The sequence below is a fragment of the Staurois parvus genome, unplaced genomic scaffold (genome assembly GCF_062004578.1).
Source record: "Staurois parvus isolate SC_StPar_1 unplaced genomic scaffold, SC_StPar_1.0 ptg001570l, whole genome shotgun sequence".
NCBI lineage: Eukaryota > Metazoa > Chordata > Amphibia > Anura > Ranidae > Staurois > Staurois parvus.
Window position 1 is genome coordinate 1,226,872 of NW_028319366.1, and position 26,670 is coordinate 1,253,541.

Sequence of the window (26,670 nt, forward strand, 5' to 3'; positions counted from 1 at the left end):
GCACCAATCGGCCGACCTTCTGTGTTCAGAAAGCAGCAGGGCAGCCACTGAGTACAGGTCCCAGGAGACAGAGGAGATCACCTTAGCAGTGGTGTAGTAACCGTATCTATAACAGTGATTTCCAGCTTCTAGAGGGATCCCACAGGTATGGTATATACATAGTTACACAGATCCAAGCTGGACCAATGTAACTGTATAAATATCCATACCTGGATATTGTCTTTAACCAATTGCAGACCCGTTCACAGTAAATCTACTACGAGCCGATGGCAAGTGCAGGCACCGCCACATTCATGTATGTCACGAGCCTGCTTCTGGGTTCTGGGCTCGCACGTGTGCTCCCTGCCTCTCTGTGCTGTGATTTGGCTACATTACAAGTCGGTTAGCTGGTTACAATGATTTTGTCTGTACAGCAGCTGATCAGCTGTGGCCAATTGTAGTCCTATGTTTATACATAGACCGCAATCTGGCTGTTTCTTCTCTCTGAAAAGCAGGGAGAAAAAACAAGCAGACCTGTAAGTAGAAGCAGCACACATTACACTGGTTAGGCACACGGCTAACCCCTTGATTGCCTCTTGACCCTCTATAGGTCTCTGATCAACACCATTACTAGTATAGCGTCATAGCTTCTAGTGTGTGTGTGTATATATGTGTGTATGAAGTGATGATTGGCATATTCAATGCTTTGGACATCATCTTTTTATGTTCTTTTCCATCTTTATAAAGTTCCATTACCTTGTTACCCAGGACTTTTGACAGTTCTTTTCTGATCCCCATGGCTCAGTATCTAGCCTAGTCAGTGCTTCCACATAAGCGCTAACAAACTTTATTGACCATTTATACACTGACACTAATTGTAATTTAAAAAGCCACAGATGTGGGACATTAACCTCTAATTGGCATTTTAACCCGTGTGTTTCACCTTGTGTCTGTACCAAGGCCACACATTCCAGGGGGCGGAGACTTCTGATCCGGGGGCGGAGACTTCTGATCCAGGCCATTTGGGTGATTTCTGTTATTATGATTTAAAAAGGAGCCAAACAACTATTGGATAATAAAAGGCTTCATATGATCATCATCCTTCAATAAAAGAGCATTTTATGGCATGATCAGTCATATATTTTCTTTTACAAATAATTTTATTATAGAATAGATAGGAGCAGCGAATCAGTCAAAAACAGAGACATTGACCAACGGGAATAAAACATACAAGGTATTCGATGAATATTACAAAATACGTACTGATGGCGAGACATAGAAATAAACAGCATACTTAAGTGCCGAGTCAGAAAGAGAGAAAAAAAAAAAAAGGGGAGAAAACAATAAGTTGCAAAAATGGGAAACGTTTCTAAACCAATGAGAATATAAACTCTAGGGAAAAATTGTCACTAGATCAGCATATAGAAAGTGGAGATGATATGAGATGGAACCTCTCCGAATAAAAATGGGCATTCCACACGCAGGGCTCCCGATGGAGTCCAGCATAAGGGTATAGTATTGCTGGTGCGGCATTCAAAGCAATAATCACAATCCGTACACATAGCATGAAAACAGACTAGACAAAAGGAAAGAGAGGAACGAAGAGGAAGGAGACGAAAACAAAAAGGGCTCCAGGGGAACGCAGCAGAAAAAAAAAGAAAAATAAACTGATATGTAAATTTTATATCGACAAAAGGGACTGGTCGAATCTCGATGGTTGGGCTATGTCAAGCCAGGGACGCCATGTCTGCAGGAATTTTGTGTGGGTGTCTAACACAAAATATTTTCAATATCAATGCCAAAATGTCACAATTTCTGCCAGGGTATGCAAACTTTTGAGCACAACTGTTATATATATATTTTATTATACAGGATTTATATGGCGCCAACAGTTTGTTCAGCGCTTTACAATATAAGGGAGACAGTACAATTACAATACATTTCAGTACAGAAGGAATATGAGGGCCCGGCTCATTGAGCTTACAATCTAAAGATAAATATATGTGTGTGTGTGTAATAGTTTTGTAGACGCTATAACTTTTGCAAAAAGTTTTTTATTAAAAAAACAAAAAAACCCCAGTGGTGATCAAATACCACCAAAAGAAAGCTCTATTTGTACGGAAAAAAAAAAAAAGCTATAAATTTCATTTGGGCACAGTGTTGCATGACCGAGCAATTGCCAGTTAAAGTAGCGCAGTGCTGAATATCAAATAGCCTGGTCATTAAGGGGGTAAAAACTTCCGGAGTGCAAGTCATTAAAGAGTTCTAGAAGCCGTATAGTAAGCACCCTTCTGATGATCAGATGTCATTTGTCATTGACCACCTAGCAAGTGTAAGATTTAGATTGTAAGCTCCCAGGATCAGGGTCCTCCTATCCCTCTTGTATTGAACTGTATTGTTGCTGTATTGTCTCCTGTTATATTGTAAAGTGCTGAGCAAACTGTTGGCGCTATATAAATCCTGTATAATAATAATATATAAATCCTGTATAATAATAATAATATATAAATCCTGTATAATAATAAAAATATATAAATCCTGTATAATAATAATAATATATAAATCCTGTATAATAATAATAATAATAATATATAAATCCTGTATAATAATAATAATAAAAATATATAAATCCTGTATAATAATAATATATAAATCCTGTATAATAATATATAAATCCTGTATAATAATAAAAATATATAAATCCTGTATAATAATATATAAATCCTGTATAATAATAATGTATAAATCCTGTATAATAATAATGTATAAATCCTGTATAATAATAATATATAAATCCTGTATAATAATATATAAATCCTGTATAATAATATATAAATCCTGTATAATAATAATATATAAATCCTGTATAATAATAATATATAAATCCTGTATAATAATAATTTATAAATCCTGAATAATAATAATATATAAATCCTGTATAATAATAATATATAAATCCTGTATAATAATAATAATGTGTTGCAAAATCTTTGCTTCGTCAGAAAATTTGGGGATCAAGGAGAGAGAGAGAGAGAGAGAGAGAGAGAGAGAAACCCCATTATAGTATGTCCATTGACATTGTAGTCGTCATAGAAAATGAAATTTTAGTTTTAGCCTTTTGACTGTACAAAGACGGTGACTATCCAAGATCATAAAAGGGTTTATGAATACAGCTAAGGGGAAGGTATGTGGGCCACCAAAATTACAGAGCACAGAAGTCAGAAGTGACAACTGTAAAGCACATTTGCTTTTTACCAGCATATGTTCTCTTTGCTCCCTAAAACCGGCCTATTAATAGAACTTGCTTCCTGCAAGTCAGTAGGACACATGTCACCCAATTGTCCTAAAAACATGGACTAAACCAAGGCAAAGATCACAAGGTCTTTGGTCTCCAAAAATGTGGGTGTTTACTTGATCTTTAAAATGCATGTAACCCCTATGAACTTCTTATCTGCTCCCTTTTGTTCAGTTTACCTATTCTCGCTGGTGTAATGCAAATACACTCACCGGCCACTTTATTCGGTACACCTGTTTAATTGCTCGCTAGCACAAATTGCTAATCGGCCAATCACATGGCAGCAACTTAATGAATTTAGGCATCTAGATATGTTGAAGACAACTTGCAAAGTTCAATCCGAGCATCAGATTGGGGAAGTGACTTGGTTGCTGGTGCCAGACGGGATGGTCTGAGTATTTCAAAAACTGCTGATCTACTAGGATTTTCACACACAACCATCTCATGGATTACAGAAAATGGTCCGAAAAAGAGAAAATATCCAGTGAGCTGCAGTTGTGTGGATGTAAATGCCAGAGAAGAACAGGCAGACTGGTTGCTGCGACATTCAGATGGTAGGGTTAGAATTTGGCGTAAATAACATGATAGCATGGATCCATCCTGCCTTGCATCAACAGTCCAGGCTGGTGGTGGTGTCATGGTGTGGGGGAGATTTTCTTGGCACTAGTACGGTGTAACTAATAAAGTGGCCGGTGAGTTTATGTGGCAGTGTGCCGGGTGGGCCTTAATGCTGGGCTGCTGTATGTGTGTGCCCACGGGGGCTCTGTTGTGTGATGATGAGCATTCCTAGCACACTAACCAAGTTGATATGGACATCTCCTGGCATTAAGATCCACTTAAATGAATTTTAGGACAACGAGGGGTTAAATATGCCAATGTTTGATACCTGTTGATCCTACCAAAAATCTTGTGAGCTGATAGCTTCCTGTGCTCTTTGTTTATGCGACACACTTAGTCACACAGTCACATTTTTGCTTACTATTTCAAGTGACATCTTGCTTACTACTTTGTATGTGATCACTGATTGTACGAGGTCCCGATCATGTGATCACTGATTGTACGAGGTCCCGATCATGTGATCACTGATTGGCCAGAGGTCCCGTCTGACGATCGGTGTTTCACTGTGTCCGGAGGACAGGAGGACACAGCGGGCACCGGATTGTGGTGCTGCGCGCTTCCAGGGAGCGCGCACAACTAGAAATAGCGGGTGCCGTTTATGAAACCCGCCCCTGGAGTGCCACCGTCCTGCCGTTTAAAAACAGTAGGCGGACGGCAAGTGGTTAACAGCCACACATTACATGTAACAGCCACATAACTAACGTTTCTGTGCTGAAAGTGCTCACTGCGTCCTCCCAGCACAGATCGAGATGTCAGAGTCGGCTCTCGGTCCCCACTAACAATTGCTAGCAGGTGGGAATGACTCCCAATCATGTGATCACTATGATAGCCAATCAGTGGTCCTATGATCGCCGATCCTTCTAACCCCAGGGGCGTATAGGCCCATGGAAAGGGCCGCCAGGGCTGGGTGGGAAGGGGTTAAAACAAAGGCATTAACAAAAACTAAAGGGATTTTTTGTTTTCCTTACAATAAAAGAAGTTTCCTGTTGCAGATAAATATTTTGGCTTTCCCATTAGCTGAAAAAGTCCTAAAAATGCTGACAATTGTGAATAACTGAGGTTTAATTAGCGGAATTAGGATGCCATCACCGTCACTAGAACTGAAGGGGCTTTCCAGTTCTTCCTCGGAAGTGAAAATTGCCTTTAAAGTTCTCCAGGATATCTAGATAAAACAAATGTTACCAAAACTGCAGACATTTGTAGGATAGATTTAAAATTTCAGTCGTGTTTTTTTTTTTTTTTTTTTTTTTTTATTATTTTGGCCCTGACCATTTTTAGAGAATTTCAATTATTGGAATTATTTACTGCCCTGCTTAAAAAAAGAAAAAAATGTGTTGGTTAGGAGGGAGGTAGGGGGTTCTGAACAGGCTGCCCTAAATTCTGAAAGTTGTGCTAAAAAATAGGCAACAAAAGGGCAAAGGACTGGTCTGTTTTGTCTGTGGTCTCCCTGCGGGTGATCTTTTCACAATTATCAACTTGCCACAACTGTCTGTGTGGAAGTGGTCATCTTGGTAGAGACAGGGCTTTGCTTCTCCATGTCCGAGCCTCCAGCAAGGAAAACCGTGAGTAGCACAGTAGTGACAACTCCAAATTTGAATCTAGATCTCCTGAGACTAGCATTCAGAGGCTGTAGTGCCTTAGATCCAACACTGAATGTACAACCACAATTCCAAAAAAAAGTGCGGACACTGTGTAAAATCTGTGTAAAATGCAATGATTCACAACCCACAAAAAATTTTAGGTAAAGCAAAGAAACCATACACGAATATGATACAGGAGCGCCACTGTCTTCTCTGGGCCAAAGTTCATGTAAAATGGTCTGTTGCAAAGTGGAAAACTGTTCCCTGGTCAGACAAATTGAAATGTGACGTTCTTTTTGGCAGCCATGGGAGCTGTGTCCTCTGGACTAAACAGGAGAGGGACCTTCTTGTTAAAAAAAACAAAAAAAAACCTGCATCTCTGATAGAATGGGGTTACGATTGTGTATATGGAATGGGCAGCTTGTACATCTGGAAAGGCATCATCATTGATGAAATATATATGCAGGTTTCCAGGGAGCATATGCTCCCATTGAGATGACTTCTTTTTCAGGGAAGGCCTTGCATACTTCATCAGGACAATGCTAAACTGCATGACAACAGCATGGCTTTGTAGTAGAAGAGTTTGGGTGCTTAACTGGCCTGCCTGTGGTCCAGACCTTTCACCACCTGAAAATTTTTGATGCATTTTGAAACAAAAATATGAAACAAAAATATGGCAAAGGTGACCCAGGACTGCTAAGCAGTTAAAATCCTATATCAGGCAATGACAATTTTCCTCAAAAAACTCCTGCAACTGGTCTCCTCAGTTCCCAGATGTTTATAGAGAATTGTTAAAAGAAGAGGGGTGGCTACACCATGGTAAATGTGGCCCTGTCCCAATTGTTTTTTGTTTTTTGAGACCTGTTACTGCCATCAATTTCAAAATTGACTTTTTTTTTCCCCTGATAATGTTACATTTTCTCAGTTTGAACATTTGATGTTTTCTATTGTGTACAAAATATGGGTTTATGAGATTTGCAAATCATTGAATTCTGTTTTTATGTAGATTTTACACAGCGCCCTAACTTTTTTGAAATTGGGGTTTTATACAGGAATGCCTAAGCACCCTCACATACCAGGAAATACCCGGCTGTTTTTCAGAAGGAATTCGAGACAAAATGTACAGTATCTCCCAGAAGTGAGTCCACCCCTCACATTTTTGTAAATATTTTATTCTATTTTTTCATGTGACAACACTGAAGAAATGACACTTTGCTACAATGTGACGTAGTCAGTGTACAGCTTGTATAACTTGTAAATTTGCTGTCCCCTGAAAATAACTCAACACACCGCCATTAATGTCTAAACCGCTGGCAACAAAAGTGAGTCCACCCCTAAGTGACAAGGTCCAAATTGGACCCAAAGTGTGAATATTTTGTGTGGCCACCATTATTTTCCAGTACTGCCTTAACCCTCTTGGGCATGGAGTTCACCAGAGCTTCACAGGTTGCCATTGGAGTCCTCTTCCACTCCTCCATGACAACATCATGGAGCTGGTGGATGTTAGAGACCCTACGCTCCTCCACCTTCCGTTTGAGGATGCCCCACAGATGTCCAATAGGGTTTAGGTCTGGAGACATGCTTGGCCAGTCCATCACCTTTACCTTCGGCTATTTTAGCAAGGCAGTGATCATCTTGGAGGTGTGTTTGGGGTCGTTATCATGTTGGAATACTGCCCTGCGGCCCAGTCTCCGAAGGGAGGGGATCATGCTCTGCTTCAGTATGTCACAGTACATGTTGGCATTCATGGTTCCCTCAATGAACTGTAGCTCCCCAGTGCCGGCAGCACTCGTGCAGCCCCAGCCCATGACACTCCCACCACCATGCTTGACTGTAGGCAAGACAAACATGTCTTTGTAGTCCTCACCTGGTTGCCGCCACACACATTTTACACCATCTGAACTAAATCAGTTGATCTTGGTGTCACCAGACCACAGGACATGGTTCCAGTAATCCATGTTCTTAGTCTGCTTGTCTTCAGCAAACTGTTTGCAGGTTTTCTTGTGCATCATCTATAGAAGAGGCTTCCTTCTGGGATGTCAGAGATGCAGACCAATTTGATGCAGTGTGCGGCGTATGGTCTGAGCACTGACAGGCTGACCCCTCATCCCTTCACCCTCTGCAGAAATGCTGGCAGCACTCATACGTCTATTTTCCAAAGACAACCTCTGGATATGACTCTGAGCACGTGCACTCAACTTCTTGGATCGACCTTGGAGAGGCCTGTTCTGAGTGGAACCTGTCATGTTAAACCGCTGTATGGTCTTGGCCACCACGCTGCAGCTCAGTTTCAGGGTTTTGGCAATCTTCTTATAGCCTAGGCCATCTTTATGAAGAGCAACAATTCTTTTTTTTTTTCAGATCCTCAGAGTGCCATGAGGTGTCATGTTGAACTTCCAGTGACCAGTATGAGTATGAGAGTGATGACACCAAATTTAACACACCTGCTCCCCATTCACATCTGAGACCTTGTAACACTAACAAGTCACATGACACCGGGGAGGGAAAATGGCTCATTTGGGCCCAATTTGGATATTGTCACTTAGGGGTGGGCTCACTTTTGTTGCCAGCGGTTTAGACAAGCTGTACACTCACTACGTCACATTGTAGCAAAGTGTCATTTCTTCAGTATTGTCACTTGAAAAGATAGAATCAAATATTTACAAAAATGTGAGCGGTGTACTCACTTCTGGGAGATACTATATATATTTCAGGGAACTGCTTAGGCATAATTCTACATAACTACGGCACAGTGGCTTAGTGGTTAGCACGTCTGCCTTGCAGTAAATGGGTCATGGGTTTGATTCCCGACCATGGCACCTCCTGCATGGAATTTGCATGTTCTCCCTGTGCTTGTGTGGGTTTCCTCCGGGTGCTCCGGTTTCCTCCCACACTCCAAAGACATGCTGGTAGGCTAATTGGATCCTTTCTAAATTGGCCCTAATATGTGTATGTATAAATGTGAGTTAGGGACCTTAGATTGTACACCCCTTGAGAGTTAGGGACCTTAGATTGTACACCCCTTGAGGGTTGGGGACTGATGTGAATGTACAATATATATGGAAAGTGCTGCGTAAATTGACAGCTCTATATAAGTACCTGAAATAAATAACTTGGAAAATCTGCACATTTCGAGTTCAGGTCTGCTTTAAAGCCCATCCTCCGTATAATACTATACCCCTTTCTAGCCCCCTGTAACTAAACTGAAAATAAAAACACCATCTAAATACCCATTTTACTTAAAGTGTTACTAGACCCACAGCATTACAATCAGTCTGTAGATGCAGTAGAGCATGCTTGTTATACTCACTGTCGAACCTAAGGGGTTAATCCTCTGCATTGTGTATATAAAAAAAAGTCTGTTTGTTCCTGTCTTCTCTGATCCTCCCCTTCTTCCACAGTCCCCAATCCATCATGCTGATAGTACAGAGCCCTAGGAGACACTCTGCACATACTTAGTTTGGTGTGTATTGCTAGAGGCACAGGAGAGGGCAAAATTTGTTGGCTGCTCTAACATCTGATGACACATTTCTTTAACACCAAGAGGGTTTTAAGAACCAGCAGTGGGTTCCCTTTAACACATCCCATATTGCAGAAACGACTCCGTCCTTGTCCATGTGTGGTGTCTCTAAGCTGCACTGTGCAGATTCTCAGATGTACACAGCTGGGCACGGGATGGTCAGTTGGAAGCAGCTCACCTATTGTTTTCTGAGAACCAAAGAGGAAAAGGGTTTTTGGCGTGACGCATCTGCATTTGTTTGTATTATAAACATCAATATCCTTCATATAAAAGTGGCCCTTGATATGCTGCCTTTTATGTTTGTCTTGATAAAACGCTAAAGTTGACTCATTAATGGGAAGCATGGGTTCAGCTCTTGACATTGTAGTGTTTTGGCAGTAGAAGAGCCCTCACGCTCCGTGTCTGGACATGATCGTCCTTGCTTTTTGTTTCCAACGCTGTGGGATAAAGGCATGTCCCAGGATTTCCTCTTAATGGTCCCGCTGTCCCAGCAGCCCCTACACTCTCCAGCTCCTCTCAGTCTGCTCCATTTCCTCTTTGCTTTATCTTGGCTAATCCAGACTTATATTGTTCCTTTCCCGCAGACACATACAATATCAGGCCTTGGGAAAAAAAAATGTCCACAATTTTACAAGCAGTACTTTTGAAGAACCAATAAACAAAGGATACAACCAGCCTTGTGTAAGAACTGCTAAACTGGATTTACAAATGTGTAAAGAGGGAGGGCAAATGCAAGATCCCAATCTGAAAATTGGCTCCAGTATATGTGTATATGCGTGTGATAAGGACCTTCATTTGTAAGGCCCCATGTACACGGGACACTTCTGAATGATGGAAACTGACTGCTGGAAAACGTAGGTTAAAAAAAGTCTGTTTAGCCACGCTTGCATACCGCGTTTGAGCGTTAGGTTTTAGAAGCGGTTTTTAAAGATAACCTTAGGAGACCTTTCAGAATGCACTGAAAAACAGTAAAAAATTAACTATTTCAGTAATTTTGAGAGAAATAGAGAGAGCAGAAGCAGAGAGAGCAGTATTTGTTGAGATTAGCTGTCTTTTATTTATTTATTTATTTTTTTGTGGTGTTTGGATGGGTTCCGGCTCATTTCTGTGCAGAAATTATTGCAGCAGCGTCTAACACATTTTCTTTCATGCGAAACCTGATGGTGTACTGGGTCCATTTGAGTATCGGAAACACGCTTTGCATGCATTTTTTATGATGAAAAAAGGCTCTGGACAACATCTGGAAATGGAAGAGTTAAAAAAAGTTGCAAACGTATGTAAACCTGGTTAGACGCGATTACAAGTGTTTGAAACGCTGATAAAATCTATTCCTCAACACAAGTTTTCTGCATTCAAAAAAACGACTGTAAACTCAACTGCCTGTAAACGACGATGTGTACATTCCTTCACATTCCTTCTGTACTGAAATGTATTGTAATTGTACTGTCTCCCTATTGTAAAGTGCTGAGCAAACTGTTGGCGCTATATAAATCCTGTATAATAATATATAAATCCTGTATAATAATAATATATAAATCATGTATAATAATAATATATAAATCCTGTATATAATAATAATAATATATAAATCCTGTATATAATAATAATAATATATAAATCCTGTATAATAATAATCTATAAATCCTGTATAATAATAATATATAAATCCTGTATAATAATAATATATAAATCCTGTATATAATAATAATAATATATAAATCCTGTATAATAATAATAATATATAAATCCTGTATAATAATAATATATAAATCCTGTATATAATAATAATAATATATAAATCCTGTATAATAATAATAATATATAAATCCTGTATAATAATAATATATAAATCCTGTATAATAATAATATATAAATCCTGTATAATAATAATAATAATACATGGACACATAGGAAAACATCAGGGAGAGTTCAGGGGCTGCTGAAAAAAACGCTGAACAGCTCCTGAACGTCAGTTTATCAGCTGCAGTGTACATGAGCCCTAAGATCCCTGAGGACAGGGACTGATGTGAAGAGCTACGTAAATTGTTTGCCCTATGTACATGCCAGAAATAAATGACTGAAAGGTTGGCTCTGTCCGCAATTGACCTTTTGAGTTTCAAGTAGTCACTGATGAGCTGACTCTCCATCTTTCTGAGTGTAATTTGTGCCCCTTCTCCCGCAAGGTCATCACTTCTGTAACTGGATTCCTCAATCATCACTAGTGATGGCGGAGGATTCGCTAAAGACGCTTCCAACAGAATCATCACGAAAGCCTCCTGCTAAAAAAGTTCCTTTTGGCTCCTGTGGTTGAGCTATCTTCCCCTGACAGGGGCGGACTGACCATTTGGAAACTCAGGCACTGCCCGAAGGGCCCGGGGTCAGTAGGAGGCCCCATACGATACCCCTGGTACCTTTTTCATAGGCTTTTTTGAGTTTGGGCAAGGACATGGGGCCCCCTATTGCCCGGGGGCCCCATGAGTTGTCAGTCTGCCCCTGTCCCCTGATCAAAGATATTTTGATCCCGGTACTGAGAGGATGCTGGATGATTAACCCCTAAGCTGGTTCTCTGCCCCTGCACCCAGATGTGACAGATTGTAACCAATGCTTGTATACATCAACGTTCTGGATGAGTGCGCACCAATCAGAAGTGGTGGATTACCTATAAAGATATACGCACATCTGCACTTTGGTCACATGGATCTAACACGTCTTAATTGGAGGACTATTTTCGCGCAATTATTTTCCCGTTGAAATCAGAAGGGTTTATATGGACATTTATTTACCCACTATATGCACATATTGCACTGAATAGCACTTTGTATATTTTGCACCGATAATTTTATGAATTGCTAATCATTTATTTATATTTACCGTATTTTTCGCTCCATAAGACGCACTTTTTTCCCCCCAAAAAAGGGGGGAAAATGTCAGTGCGTCTTATGGAGCGAATATAAAGCGGCCGGTCCGGTATTTCTGCCGCCACCATGTCAGAATACCGGGCTGGCCGCTCAGCTGTTCTCTCCTGCAGAGCCTTACCTGTTCCTCGCTCCAGCACTGCACAGTCTTCCCGCGCTGGCTTCTGTGACAGCCGGGTGCCCATTGCGCATGCGCTGCGCTGCGCTTTGTGAATGGTGTGCTGTCTTCTGGGACACAACACAGGTCCCAGAAGGCGCCGGGCCATTCACAAAGCGCAGCGCTTCTCGCGCATGCGCAGTGGGCACCCGGCTGTCACAGAAGCCAGCGCGGGAAGAAGAGCGAAGGACAACACCGCGGAAGTGGGAGCGGGTACCTGTCAAATTCAGGTACCCGCTCCCCCTCCCTCCCCAAAGGTCAGCAGTCTCTTGTCATCCCCTGCACTGTCTGCAGTCTCTTGTCATCCCCTGCACTGTCTGCAGTCTCTTGTCATCCCCTGCACTGTCTGCAGTCTCTTGTCATCCCCTGCACTGTCTGCAGTCTCTTGTCATCCCCTGCACTGTCTGCAGTCTCTTGTCATCCCCTGCACTGTCTGCAGTCTCTTGTCATCCCCTGCACTGTCTGCAGTCTCTTGTCATCCCCTGCACTGTCTGCAGTCTCTTGTCATCCCCTGCACTGTCTGCAGTCCCTTGTCATCCCCTGCACTGTCTGCAGTCCCTTGTCATCCCCTGCACTGTCTGCAGTCCCTTGTCATCCCCTGCACTGTCTGCAGTCCCTTGTCATCCCCTGCACTGTCTGCAGTCTCCTGTCATCCCCTGCACTGTCTGCAGTCTCTTGTCATCCCCTGCACTGTCTGCAGTCTCTTGTCATCCCCTGCACTGTCTGCAGTCTCTTGTCATCCCCTGCACTGTCTGCAGTCTCTTGTCATCCCCTGCACTGTCTGCAGTCTCTTGTCATCCCCTGCACTGTCTGCAGTCTCTTGTCATCCCCTGCACTGTCTGCAGTCTCTTGTCATCCCCTGCACTGTCTGCAGTCTCTTGTCATCCCCTGCACTGTCTGCAGTCTCTTGTCATCCCCTGCACTGTCTGCAGTCTCTTGTCATCCCCTGCACTGTCTGCAGTCTCTTGTCATCCCCTGCACTGTCTGCAGTCTCTTGTCATCCCCTGCACTGTCTGCAGTCTCTTGTCATCCCCTGCACTGTCTGCAGTCTCTTGTCATCCCCTGCACTGTCTGCAGTCTCTTGTCATCCCCTGCACTGTCTGCAGTCTCTTGTCATCCCCTGCACTGTCTGCAGTCTCTTGTCATCCCCTGCACTGTCTGCAGTCTCTTGTCATCCCCTGCACTGTCTGCAGTCTCTTGTCATCCCCTGCACTGTCTGCAGTCTCTTGTCATCCCCTGCACTGTCTGCAGTCTCTTGTCATCCCCTGCACTGTCTGCAGTCTCTGGTCATCTGTACTGTGTCCCTGGTATTTTTCCTGTACTATGTCTGCAGTCTCTGGTCATCTCCTGTACTGTGTCTGCAGTCTCTGGTCATCTCCTGTACTGTGTCTGCAGTCTCTGGTCATCTCCTGTACTGTGTCTGCAGTCTCTGGTCATCTCCTGTACTGTGTCTGCAGTCTCTGGTCATCTCCTGTACTCTGTCTGCAGTCTCTGGTCATCTCCTGTACTGTGTCTGCAGTCTCTGGTCATCTCCTGTACTGTGTCTGCAGTCTCTGGTCATCTCCTGTACTGTGTCTGCAGTCTCTGGTCATCTCCTGTACTGTGTCTGCAGTCTCTGGTCATCTCCTGTACTGTGTCCGCAGTCTCTGGTCATCTCCTGTACTGTGTCCGCAGTCTCTGGTCATCTCCTGTACTGTGTCCGCAGTCTCTGGTCATCCCCTGCACTGTCTGCAGTCTCTGGTCATCTGTACTGTGTCCCTGGTATTTTTCCTGTACTATGTCTGCAGTCTCTGGTCATCTCCTGTACTGTGTCTGCAGTCTCTGGTCATCTCCTGTACTGTGTCTGCAGTCTCTGGTCATCTCCTGTACTGTGTCTGCAGTCTCTGGTCATCTCCTGTACTGTGTCCGCAGTCTCTGGTCATCTCCTGTACTGTGTCCGCAGACTCTGGTCATCTCCTGTACTGTGTCCGCAGTCTCTGGTCATCCCCTGCACTGTCTGCAGTCTCTGGTCATCTGTACTGTGTCCCTGGTATTTTTCCTGTACTATGTCCGCAGTCTCTGGTCATCTCCTGTACTGTGTCTGCAGTCTCTGGTCATCTCCTGTACTGTGTCTGCAGTCTCTGGTCATCTCCTGTACTGTGTCTGCAGTCTCTGGTCATCTCCTGTACTGTGTCCGCAGTCTCTGGTCATCTCCTGTACTGTGTCCGCAGACTCTGGTCATCTCCTGTACTGTGTCCGCAGTCTCTGGTCATCCCCTGCACTGTCTGCAGTCTCTGGTCATCTGTACTGTGTCCCTGGTATTTTTCCTGTACTATGTCTGCAGTCTCTGGTCATCTCCTGTACTGTGTCTGCAGTCTCTGGTCATCTCCTGTACTGTGTCCGCAGTCTCTGGTCATCTCCTGTACTGTGTCCGCAGTCTCTGGTCATCCCCTGTACTGTGTCCGCAGTCTCTGGTCATCCCCTGTACTGTGTCCGCAGTCTCTGGTCATCCCCTGTACTGTGTCCGCAGTCTCTGGTCATCCCCTGTACTGTGTCCGCAGTCTCTGGTCATCCCCTGTACTGTGTCCGCAGTCTCTGGTCATCCCCTGTACTGTGTCCGCAGTCTCTGGTCATCCCCTGTACTGTGTCCGCAGTCTCTGGTCATCCCCTGTACTGTGTCCGCAGTCTCTGGTCATCCCCTGTACTGTGTCCGCAGTCTCTGGTCATCCCCTGTACTGTGTCCGCAGTCTCTGGTCATCCCCTGTACTGTGTCCGCAGTCTCTGGTCATCCCCTGTACTGTGTCCGCAGTCTCTGGTCATCCCCTGTACTGTGTCCGCAGTCTCTGGTCATCCCCTGTACTGTGTCCGCAGTCTCTGGTCATCCCCTGTACTGTGTCCGCAGTCTCTGGTCATCCCCTGTACTGTGTCCGCAGTCTCTGGTCATCCCCTGTACTGTGTCTGCAGTCTCTGGTCATCTCCTGTAGTACATCCACAGTCTCTGGTCTTCTCCTGTACTATGTCTGCAGTCCATTGGTTCAGAATAATTTTTTTTCTTGTTTTTCGCCTCTAAAACCTAGGTGCGTCTTATGGAGCGAAAAATACGGTATATATTTTAGCGCTGCACTTTTTGTATTTTTATTCAGAAAAGCACCTATTGATCCTGCCAGCAGTCCCGGTGTCCTGGTAACTTCTTGTACACAGGACTAAAATCTCAGACAATGTTACCAGTCTTTCCAATTCTGTTCTGTGGAGTGCAGAACACCTTCCTTTCATGATAGGGAGATGAGATTTTTTTTTTTTGATAGTTTTAGTCCAAATCTTGAGAGCATTCTAGGGTGACAATGTTGCTGTTCCATAGATACTGCGCAGTGATTGAGCGTTGTCTCCCTAGAACAGAAAGCGTGTTACTGGCAGGATCACAAGAGAAAAAGCTAGAAAAATAGAAAATGAATGCAGCTACCATACATATCTAAGAGCTTGTAACCTGCAAGACACTTTTGTTCTGGGGTGTAGATATACTTTAGGGAATTTTCTTTTTTTTAATACCCGTTAACTACCAAGCTTCAGTGAATTATGATTTTTTTCTTTTTATAGCCAGTCTTCGTGTGTGTGTGTGTGTGTGTGTGTATGTATGTATGTATGTATATATGTGTGTGTGTGTATATATGTATATATGTACAGTTACAAGAAAAAGTATGTGAACCCCTTGGGATTACGTGGAGTTTTGCATGAAAAAGTATGTGAACCTTTGGACTTAATAACTGGTTGACCCTCCTTTGGCAGCAATAACCTCAACCAAACGTTTCCTTTCCAGCTTCATGCAAGTGAACAATTCTTGATCGTAGGTCTTCTGAGAGCTCTTTTCTGCGAGGCATGGTTCACATCAGACAGTGCTTCTTGAAACCAGTAAACCCAAAACAGGTGTGTGTTTTTTAAGGGCAGGACAGCTGTCGGCAACACATCCAATATCATCACACTGATTGGGGTCAAGGTTGGCTCACTCCTGGCTCCAGTTAGCTCTGGGAGAAGTCATTAAGCTAGGGCCTCACATACGTTTTCCTCCCTGCACTGTGAATGTTTACATGTTATGTGCAATTAAACCATGGCAACATCTAATGTTTGTGTAGTATTATGTTCAACAGACTGTGTTCTACTATTGTTGTGACTTAGATGACGTTCAGAGCACATTTTATGCCCAATTCATGCAAAACTCCACGTAATCCCAAGGGGTTCACATACTTTTTCTTGCAACTGTATATGCAAACCATATACCATTAGCATATTTTGTGATTGCAAAAAATCATTTTAAAGTCATCTCAAGAGCCAGATCTGTCAGCCTTCCAGGTGCTTATCAATATGGAAAATGTTTCACGTACATTTTGATTTGAAGGGATTTTCAGTGAAGTTGCTGGTGTTTATCCAGTAATCCCCGTTAAGGAAAGTGTTGGCATATTTTTGAAACTATTATAGAGGATAACATTATCTGGATAACCAGTAATTACCATTGGACCTTTGCGTTTGGGCATGCGCAAAATGCTGAAATACAGTAACCTGTTGGGATTAAAGCATTTCTAGTTTTGTGTAGAGTATGGTCATGTTAGAACTGCTTTCAGATTTTAAATGCTGGGGGGGGGGGGGGGGGGTTGCCTGTGTGTTTAATGTGCATCTTCCTTATTTTTATATTTATTTATTTCAGGTACTTATATAGCGCCGTCAATTTACACAGCACTTTACATATATATTGTACATTCACATCAGTCCCTAACCCTCAAGGGGCGTACAATCTAAGGTCCCTAACCCTCAAGGGGCGTACAATCTATTATTGTTAGTAATAACATCTGTTCGGTTTATATTTTAAATAATCCTTTTTTAAAGCCCAGCTCTCATGCCCCTTCTGCACCTCCAGGACTTGGTGAGCGTTCAACCTTTGCAGTATGGGAGACCCCACTACGTAGGTAATTTTTGAGTAATTTCTGGAGTTGAACTTTAAATTGTAGAATAATTTTTGGACTCTATTTTTTATAAGTAATCATTTGTCTTAGACAAATTTAGCATTTTATATTGGACATTTGGGGGGTTATTTACTAAAACTGGAGGGTGCAAAATCTGGCACAGTTCTGCACAGAAACCAATAGGCTTCCAGGTTTTATTGTCACAGCTTAATTGAATAAGCTGAAGTTAGAAGCTGATTGGCTGCTATGCACAGCTGCATCAGATTCTGAGTGCTCCAGTTGTAGGCTGGCCATACATGTTGTTTAGTCTGTGTGAAAGCTATAGCGTCTACAAGCTATGGGATATATATTTGAAAATTGATCAGTTAAGACCCTAAAATGCTAGACGCTGGTATGGGGTATTGCGGTAAGCAGGACTGTGACGGAGCGTAGGCAGGACAGAACACAGAGTGGATGGCAAACGCACAAAGCTTTATTGAGACACACAGATGACAGTCACTCAATCGCAGGGAGGGGGAGTTTGCCAGTAAAGGGTAGCAAGGAGGGGCCAATCACTTATAGTCCAACACTGAGAGCCAAGGAAGCGTCTCTGTAGCAGTTGTAATCCAACAAGGGGGGGCGGGGTCAGTATGGCAACAGTTCAGGTAAAACGGGGGAAGCATGTACTCACAGATCCGACAGGGTGCCTGGTCTCCCAGGGGTGAAAGCGGAACACAGGTACCTGTTGGAGTCTGGATCATGCGGGTGGTCTCCCCGCTTGGGCTGAGTCCTCAGGCAGCTGGCAGGCAATCTGTCCCCTGTGCTGGGTGGGTTTCTGGCAATCCTTCTCCTGGACTGGGGGTCTCTGGCACTGGCAGGCAATCTCTGGCAACCTCTCCCCCATGCTGGGGGGTCTCTGGCAATCCTTCTCCTGGACTGGTGGTCTTTGGCACTGGCAGGCAATCTCTGGCAACCTCTCCCCTATGCTGGGGGGTCTCTGGCAATCCTTCTCCTGGACTGGGGGTGTTTGGCACTGGCAGGCAATCTCTGGCAACCTCTCCCCTATGCTGGGGGGTCTCTGGCAATCCTTCTCCTGGACTGGGGGTCTCTGGCACTGGCAGGCAATCTCTGGCAACCTCTCCCCCTATGCTGGGGGGTCTCTGGCAATCCTTCCCTGGACTGGGAGTCTCTGGCGCTGGCAGGCAATCTCTGGCAGGCTTGGGTGCGGGTCCCCATGTGGCTGGGGGGGTTGCAGAGTCCAGTCACGAAGGTCCCGCCGCAGCTGGTCTCCTTCGGTGACTGCGCAGCGGTGACAGAAGACCGGAGCGCTCCCTGGTCGTCTAGGTAACGAGGCAACGATGCATGCCCCCTGGACAGGGGCTGCACCTCTTGTGAGCGTGGCCTTTGTCCAGGGACATTCGCAAGATGACAGAGCTGAGGTGGCATCAGCGAGATGCCGTAGCCTGGAACATCCCTGCGGGAGGTTCGCACTTCTCTGTGGAGAGGTGTGAACCTCGACACCTTCTCTGCAGGAGAGGGAGAAGATAGGGCAGGGGTGGTGAAAGTCGCACCTCTCATCCCACTGCGGCAGGATGAGAGGTGGAGGGGGGGACACTAGACCCCAGGGATGAATTGAGCATTCGACAGGGGACGGGATGGCCAGGATGACACCGGACCCCCCAGAGATATCAGAGGGGCCGGTGTCAGGAATTATGGAGGGCAACTTGGGGACATACAGCAAGCTGGCCGGGAGGGGGGAAGCCACAATAATTGAATTTGGCCATTTGGTAGAGTGACACGGGGGGACATACAGAGACAGAATCTGAGGGACGTTTGGCACAGGGAATTAGTAAGGGGATTAAATGAAATCAATAATTGTCAGGGGCCCCTATACCGTGACAAGGACATTGGCATGAAGTTTGGCGGTGATCAGGGCGCTGGTATGGCAGTAGTCAGGACGCTGGTATGGGGGTGATCAGGACGCTGGTGTGGGATAAGGCTGTGATCAGGACGCTGATGTGGGATATGGCAGGGATCAGGACTTTAATATGGGGTGTGGTGGTGATCGGGACGCCGCTATGGGGTGTGGCGGTGATCGGGATGCCGCTATATGGTGTGGCGGTAATCGGGACGCCGCTAGGGGGTGTGGCGGTGATCGGGACGCCGCTAGGGGGTGCGGCGGTGATCGGGACGCCGCTTTGGGGTGTGGCGGAGATCGGGACATTGGTATGGTATATGGGGTGTTTTTTTGCACACTCAGACAGGTGACGGGCTGGCTACATGTTTTATTATGTATATACTGGGGCAGTGATCAGGGACACTGGAGTGGAGTCTGTGAGTGTACAAGCAGCCTGACAGTGATCGCCCGGACACAGCGTCTATGTCCAAGCATTACAGTGTCACATCGATCGCCGGGCTCCAGGGTGCGCGCTCTGTGAGCCACGCAGGAGCCATCGATGCGGGCTGTCATACAGGTACGTTACCCGCATCGGCAAAGCTTCCCATCTGCTATCTATGTGCAATGGGCAGGTGGGAAGATGTTAACAGTTTCAAAAAAGTTAAATTTTCTGGCACATGCTGGGATGTAACGCCTATTTTCTTGCGCTTTCAACCAAACTGTCAAACCATCAAATGGCTGGTTGTCCTAACTGATCACATGTGCAGCATCCTGGCAGTTGAGGATCAGAGGCCAAGGTGGCAGCTTCTTTGGCTGGAAATAGGAGGTTTAGTTCCACTCCAGGGAAATAAGTCAGGTACTGGTGGGTTTGGTTTTTGATACAAGAGAACCTGTCACTTTGTTCTGAATGGAAAAAGTAACAAATCCTCTTTAAACTAATCTTTAAGAAAAATGCCACCTAGACTATGCAGTTAAAATCTCATTCTTGTCCGGGATCCTATATACTCTCTATTGACTTCTGCCATTGTACTCTTTTTGTGATTAATACCAAAAATATGGTTTAAGCCTGCAATGCCCCCCTATGTGGTGGAGGTTTTCTGTGGACGCACAGCCCCAGCAGTCTCTGGAGAACGGTTTGGTCTCTGTGTTATTGAATCCAGATAGTGTGAGACGGGGCTGAAATTCCATTAGCGGCTGGACACATCGTAGACACATAAAAATGTTTCCTCTCTGACATACAGTGTGTGTTTGTGGGGCCTGCGGAAAGTCGGCTACAGTAGCCGATGTGTTTTCTGTTTGGTGGCTGTGATCCTCCATTCATGTATTCGACTGCCTGGAGAACGAGCATTACGATTTCTTGTTTGACAGGCCATGCTTCGCGTTCGTGCCGACGTCAAGGGACTAAAATAGAACTCCTGTTTCCTCCCCATGTGAAGCCAGCTGTGTTGTGAGGGACGCCGGCGCTCTGAAGCCTCTTTGTTTGTACTTGTCAATAGGGGAAAATAGAAGTATTAGGCCTCAGCTCTTCCTTATACCAAACTATTTCTGCGCACTCCATTCTGGGAGCTCTCCGCGTTGCTTTGTGTAGTAAAAGATTTGCTGAGATTTTACTTTTTTTTTTTTTTCATAATTTATATTTCTTAAAACGGAACAGCAAATAAAACTATGGGCACAGTCTTGTAAGATGTCATTAAAGTATTTCATCATTTTTAACATGAGCTTTTATATGCATTTTGTCCCGAAAGAAATCAAAGTGAACACACAGCTTGGAGTAGCTCAGTGCAATTCAGAAGCAACTTCTTAAACACAAATACAGCTACTCAGATGTGCATTTAAGGGATCTGTGATGCACATGAAATTATACCGCATATGACTCACTTCATTGTCTGATAAAGACCCTTCTCTGTCTCCCTTCCCCATTCCAGTCTCCTCCTCTCCCGCCGCCTCCCCTCCTCGTGGCCTCTCCCGCCTCCTCCCCTCCTCGTGGCCTCTCCCGCCTCCTCCCCTCCTCGTGGCCTCTCCCACCTCCTCCCCTCCTCGTGGCCTCTCCCGCCTCCTCCCCTCCTCGTGGCCTCTCCCGCCTCCTCCCCTCCTTGTGGCCTCTCCCGCCTCCTCCCCTCCTTGTGGCCTCTCCCGCCTCCTCCCCTCCTTGTGGCCTCTCCCGCCTCCTCCCCTCCTCGTGGCCTCCTCCCCTCCTCGTGGCCTCCTCCCCTCCTCATGGCCTCCTCCCCTCCTCGTGGCCTCCTCTCTTCCTCGTGGCCTCCTCCCTTCCTCGTGGCCTCCTCCCTTCCTCGTGGCCTCCTCCCTTCCTCGTGGCCTCCTCCCCTCCACGTGGCCTCTTTTTCCTCCTCTGCCGCTTCCTCTCCGCTTCGCCTCCTGCTGCTCCCTCTCCGCCTCACCTCGTCTCCTGCCGCTTCCTTTCTTTCCTCTCTTCCTTGCCCCCCTTCCTTTCGATCTTGCTCCCACTTCCTCTCCCACCTCCCTATTCCCCTTTTTCTTTGTCCTCCACACCTATCCCTATTACATAAATGGTAATATTTGGCTGAGCAGACATTCCTGTTCATGAAACTGTTGCCTAAACCTGGTACCTGAGGATTTTTATAGGGAAGAGGAAACTTCTGCTGACACTGAAATGGCACATGGATAATGTATTTTAGATTTTTTCGGTATGTGATAACAGCAATTAATAAAGCTTTTATGAGAAAGTAACAAAAAACTTGTGTGAATGATTTTGATGCATTTGGCCTTTCTTGCCTTAATTGCTTACTGAATATTTATTGTGAAAGGTTTTGCTGTCCTGTTTAACTGCATCTCTGACTAATCCCCCTTTTTGTCTCTGCAGGTGCTTGGCCGCTGTTTCTTGACTGTGATGCAGGTTCATTTTCAGTTCTTGTCCCAGGCTTTACAGAAGGTGCAGCCTGTGGCACACGCATGTTTTGCGGAAGCGATGGCACAGGAGCGCAAGAACTCTCCCGGGTCCAGTGACATGAGCCCCACCAGGGAGCTGGAGGATGCCGTGAGGAGTTGGAGAGGAGCTACTGAGGTGAGAGCCCGCTAGCTGACATTTAGTTCTTCCTTATTGCTCGCTGATTGTGTGGAAGTGGTGTTCAAAGTGGTTCATGTGAATTATGGTGCACCATGTCTTAGCAATGAGCTTTCTGTGTGCCAGATTGCCTTCCTACATGTTCTGTCCCTCAGGGGAGGAGATTCACAACCCTAAAGTGCCAGCCACCCTCTAGAAAGAAGGCTCTTGACTTGGAGTCACATTGTGTGTGCACAGAGCAGAAACAGGACGGCCTTCTGAGACAATTATTAGGAAATTTATCATTACAAATAAGTGTTAAAAAGTGGGAGGGGCACTAATCATTTTTTTTGGCATTCTGTATGTTATAATAACAAATATGTGAAGTTGCCTCTTAAAGTTGTCACGCAGCAACAGGATCACTAAAGGAGCCACTCTCTTTCTCCCATGACGGTACCTCACTGGTTTGGATAACAAGGCAGGGCTGTTGTAGACCAGGAAGATTGTGTTAATGTAGTAAAGTTAAAATGTATACATATGATCTGTCTTTACCTGCTGTAGGATTGATAATTCTATGTCCCATGAGTCCATGCCAGATGTGGCTGCATCAGTTCCCCTTTTCAGACTTTTCCCTTTATTTTTTGTTTTATCTGGTGATCCTGCCAATAACATATCTCCTGTCCTAGAGGGACAACACTCACTCAACAACTTTATGGAGGAGCAGCATTATCACCCGGGTGTAGGACTACAGAATACCTTCCCTCTCCTTTTACCTTCCCATCTGGGGCTGCTTCTTCCGGAAAGGTGTCCTAGAAAAAAGAAGTGCTTGTCATTGGTCGGCAAGGTAACCTGATTGAGCTGATCAGTGAGTTCTCACCATTGCGAGCAATATGATAGATACTCAGTCCGGGATGGCGTCTTATGGTGTAAGGACTGCTACACTGGCTTCAGGAGGCATCACAGCCTCTTTGTGCATTGGGGGTCCGGAGGGATGAGAAAGAAAGAAGCGCCTCTAAGTGCAGCAGAACCACTTTTAATAAATCCCAAATAAAGGAAAACTCGCATGTAATAGTATAACAGGCTTGTGTAAAGATATTTTATTGAGGAAGTTGAGGAACGGCTGTGTCCCGGCTGAGAGTCAGCTTGACAAAGGAGCGCGCTTCCGCCCTTTAGAGGTTAGCGCATGCTTCGAAACGCGTAGCTATGCATGCTGGTCCCTGACGTCATCACGCCGACGTCGCGCCTCAACGTGCTTTCCAGACACCATCTTTGTGAAGTTACACATGCTGGCCGGCTTCTTCCTCCTGTCACCTCGTTATTCCTGGGCGCAGACGCGGCTGGTATAGCCGGGGCACAGCCGTTCCTCAACTTCCTCGATAATATATCTTTACACAAGCCTGTTATATTACTATTACATGTGAGTTTTCCTTTATTTGGTATTTAGAGGCACTTAGAGGTGCTTCCTTTCTCATTCCACAGAGTTCTGCTACAATACTTTATGAAGCTTGCCCAAAGTGCCTCCTGGACTTGTATACAGCCCTAATTTATTTGTATTCATTGGACTTTATGAACTTTCATAATCAGTTTGTTTAACTGGGGGTAGTTTTTTGCACTGATTATCTTTTCTTTTTTTTTCCGGAGGGATGAATAGAATATTTGGAGTTAATTCATCTTTTTCATTTTTCGGGAACTTAGCCAGCAATTCCCTGCAGATTCTGGCAGCCCTGGAAGTGACTACATCTCCCAGCATTTAAAGCACTTATGTGGGGTTTGTGTTGGTGTCCTTGGGTATTCTTCCTGGCGGCGGGGTTAGTCGAGGCTGTGCGCTTCCCCTGCAGGATAAAACCACATGACTGCATATGTCAGTGTGTCCTACTATAGTCCCTTGGTGGGCAGTATTCATGGGGGATTTGGAACCGTTGTCACTACACTGAAAGGAAGCGAGAAAAAAAGTATGGCGTAATTGTTAAAGCTATATAGAGCTACTTTACTGTTCTTGTCATCTGAATAAAGACTTCTATAGGCATTACCTTTTATTGCTGAATAACATATTTTTTTTGTTTTTTGCCTATAGTTCCACTTTAAAGTGTGTGGGAAAAAAAAAAAGTACTTGGCCCCAAGGGTTCGGGTGACACTTCTGGGGTCGTCATGCGTTCTGTATGAGGACATGGGAAGCGTCCCTTTGGCAGTGGCCCAGAAAATGTTCTTGTTTGTCTTTCTCCTATTTGGAGATGAATGAAACAAACAAAGCTGATTTCCTGTAGTGGTTTCTCCTTATCTGTCTGTCATCAGCAGCTCGTACCAGTTGCTGGACACGGCAGCAGCGTTTAAAAACGCATCCATTGTCTATACAAGCAGAAGGCAGCTGGTATTGCAGCTCTGTAGTATTTACCTTTTGACAAAGATGCCATCTATGGGCAGCACAGTGGCTAAATGGTTAGCACTTCCGCCTGGCAGTACTAGGGACGTTGGTTCAAATCCCAACCATGGCACCACCTGCCTGGAGTTTGTATGTTTTCCCTGTGCCTGCGTGGGTTTCCTCTGGGTACTCCAGGTCCTCCCAGACTCCAAAGACATGCTGGTAGGTGAATTGATTCCTGTCCAAATTGGCCCTAGTATGTGTATGTATGAATGTGAGTTAGGGACCTTAGATTGTACGCCCCTTGAGGGTTAGGGACTGATGTGAATGTAATATATATATATATATGTATATGTATGTAAAGCGCTGCGTAAAATTGACGGCGCTATATAAGTACCTGCAATAATAATCTCTAGTTAAAGGAAAACTTCACTACCTCTACTAACTACACACTTCTCCTAATACTCCATACTCAAATGACCATGTAAGAGAAAAAAAAAACAAGAGAAAGCCCCAATGGTGCAGTACCAGCTAAAAGTCTCTTTATTGCCACAATAGACTGCCACCTACAAGATATAAATGAATAAAAATCCCAAAGATGTTCTCTTAAATGAGCTTAGAGTGAAGAAAGCCGAGTCAGTGCTCTCACCACCGCTGGCCCTCGGTCCCTGACGCTCCTGCGGCACTTCCGGTCAGTGTCACTTCCGGTTGCTGCATAGCCATGCCTGACGCGTTTCGTCACTTCCGACTTAATCATAGGGATCTGAACAGCATGTACAGTGGAGATTTGCCTGGGAACCTTCTCACGCTACCGTGGTATAGGGACTTCCCATCCCAGCTCCTGGAACAAACTCAAGTCGGGATTAGAACTGCTCACTCATTCACAGGAAGCCTATTTTTATAAATGAATAGAAGGCTTCCTCTAATTGGCTGAGGTGGAGATTCATTATTATTATTATACAGGATTTATATATTATTATTATTATTATACAGGATTTATATATTATTATTATTATACAGGATTTATATATTATTATTATTATACAGGATTTATATATTATTATTATTATACAGGATTTATATATTATTATTATACAGGATTTATATATTATTATTATACAGGATTTATATATTATTATTATTATACAGGATTTATATATTATTATTATTATTATACAGGATTTATATATTATTATTATTATTATACAGGATTTATATATTATTATTATTATTATACAGGATTTATAGAATATTATTATACAGGATTTATATATTATTATTATACAGGATTTATATATTATTATTATACAAGATTTATATATTATTATTATTATACAGGATTTATATATTATTATTATTATACAGGATTTATATATTATTATTATACAGGATTTATATATTATTATTATTATACAGGATTTATATATTATTATTATACAGGATTTATATAGCACCAACAGTTTGCTCAGCGCTTTACAATATAACGGGAGACAATACAGCAACAATACAGTTCAATACAAGAGGGATAGGAGGGCCCTGATCCTTGGAGCTTACAATCTAAGAGTCATGATGTCATCAGCCCATCTCTCCAATTCAATCGATGCTTTTGTGTACCCAGGTCTTACCTTGTAAAAGTAGCAATGACATCATTACCGTTTGTAAGCTCTGACACCATCTGAGACATTGCTTATAATGGGAAATGACTTCTGGTTCCATCCGAGGAATAGAGCGTCAGGAAAGAGGTGTGAATGCAAGTATGAGTTGAGAGAAGGGTTTGCCTTTCAACACGCTCTATCGTTTTGCCCTGAATGGGCAGAGAGCGTATCTAAGCATTTATGTTCATTGTACATTTTAAAGTTGCACATTTCAAAAAACCAGGGAACCAGCAACAAAACACTCATTGTTCCAGCTCCTGTGTCCTGGATCTGATGCACCAACAGGAATCCCCTCTCCAGCCTGATGCTATAAATAAACAAATGTGAAGGGACAAGGGACATATTATTGCAAATAGCTCGCCTTTCTCCATGCTGGCTCCGGAATGGTCACCCACATTGGGGCAGGGACACCAATTAAATGAAAGGTCAGTATGTGGATGGATGTGTGTTCTACTGTAACCATCGAACAATGCACAAAGGTCCACCAGCAAACGGAATGAGCAGGCTCCTGGCACAGGCGCTGCTATAGGCCGAATACTGCAGAAGGCGACCATAGGATTGTTACATGCAGCCCGGGCACAGTGAAGATGCATGCGACCAAACTATAAGGTGGCTAGATGAAAACAGTACAAGACTGAACTGTTTGTACCATCAGGACAAACAACACATCTGCCCTCTGTGGGCCTCTGTGTTATTTTTACAGCAAGGAACAAGCATTATCTACATAATTATACACTTCAAGTAATGATATAATAGTAGGCTG

The 26,670-nt window shown here is 44.2% G+C and overlaps 1 protein-coding gene across 1 annotated transcript in view; it reads left to right on the top strand.

Moving 5' to 3' along the window:
- Positions 1-26,670, top strand: part of GARRE1 (granule associated Rac and RHOG effector 1) — a 142,681-nt gene that overhangs the window by 83,689 nt on the left and 32,322 nt on the right. The window contains 1 exon segment of the mRNA XM_089662858.1: positions 21,714-21,914. Within this exon segment, the coding sequence (XP_089518984.1) occupies positions 21,714-21,914 (201 nt within the window).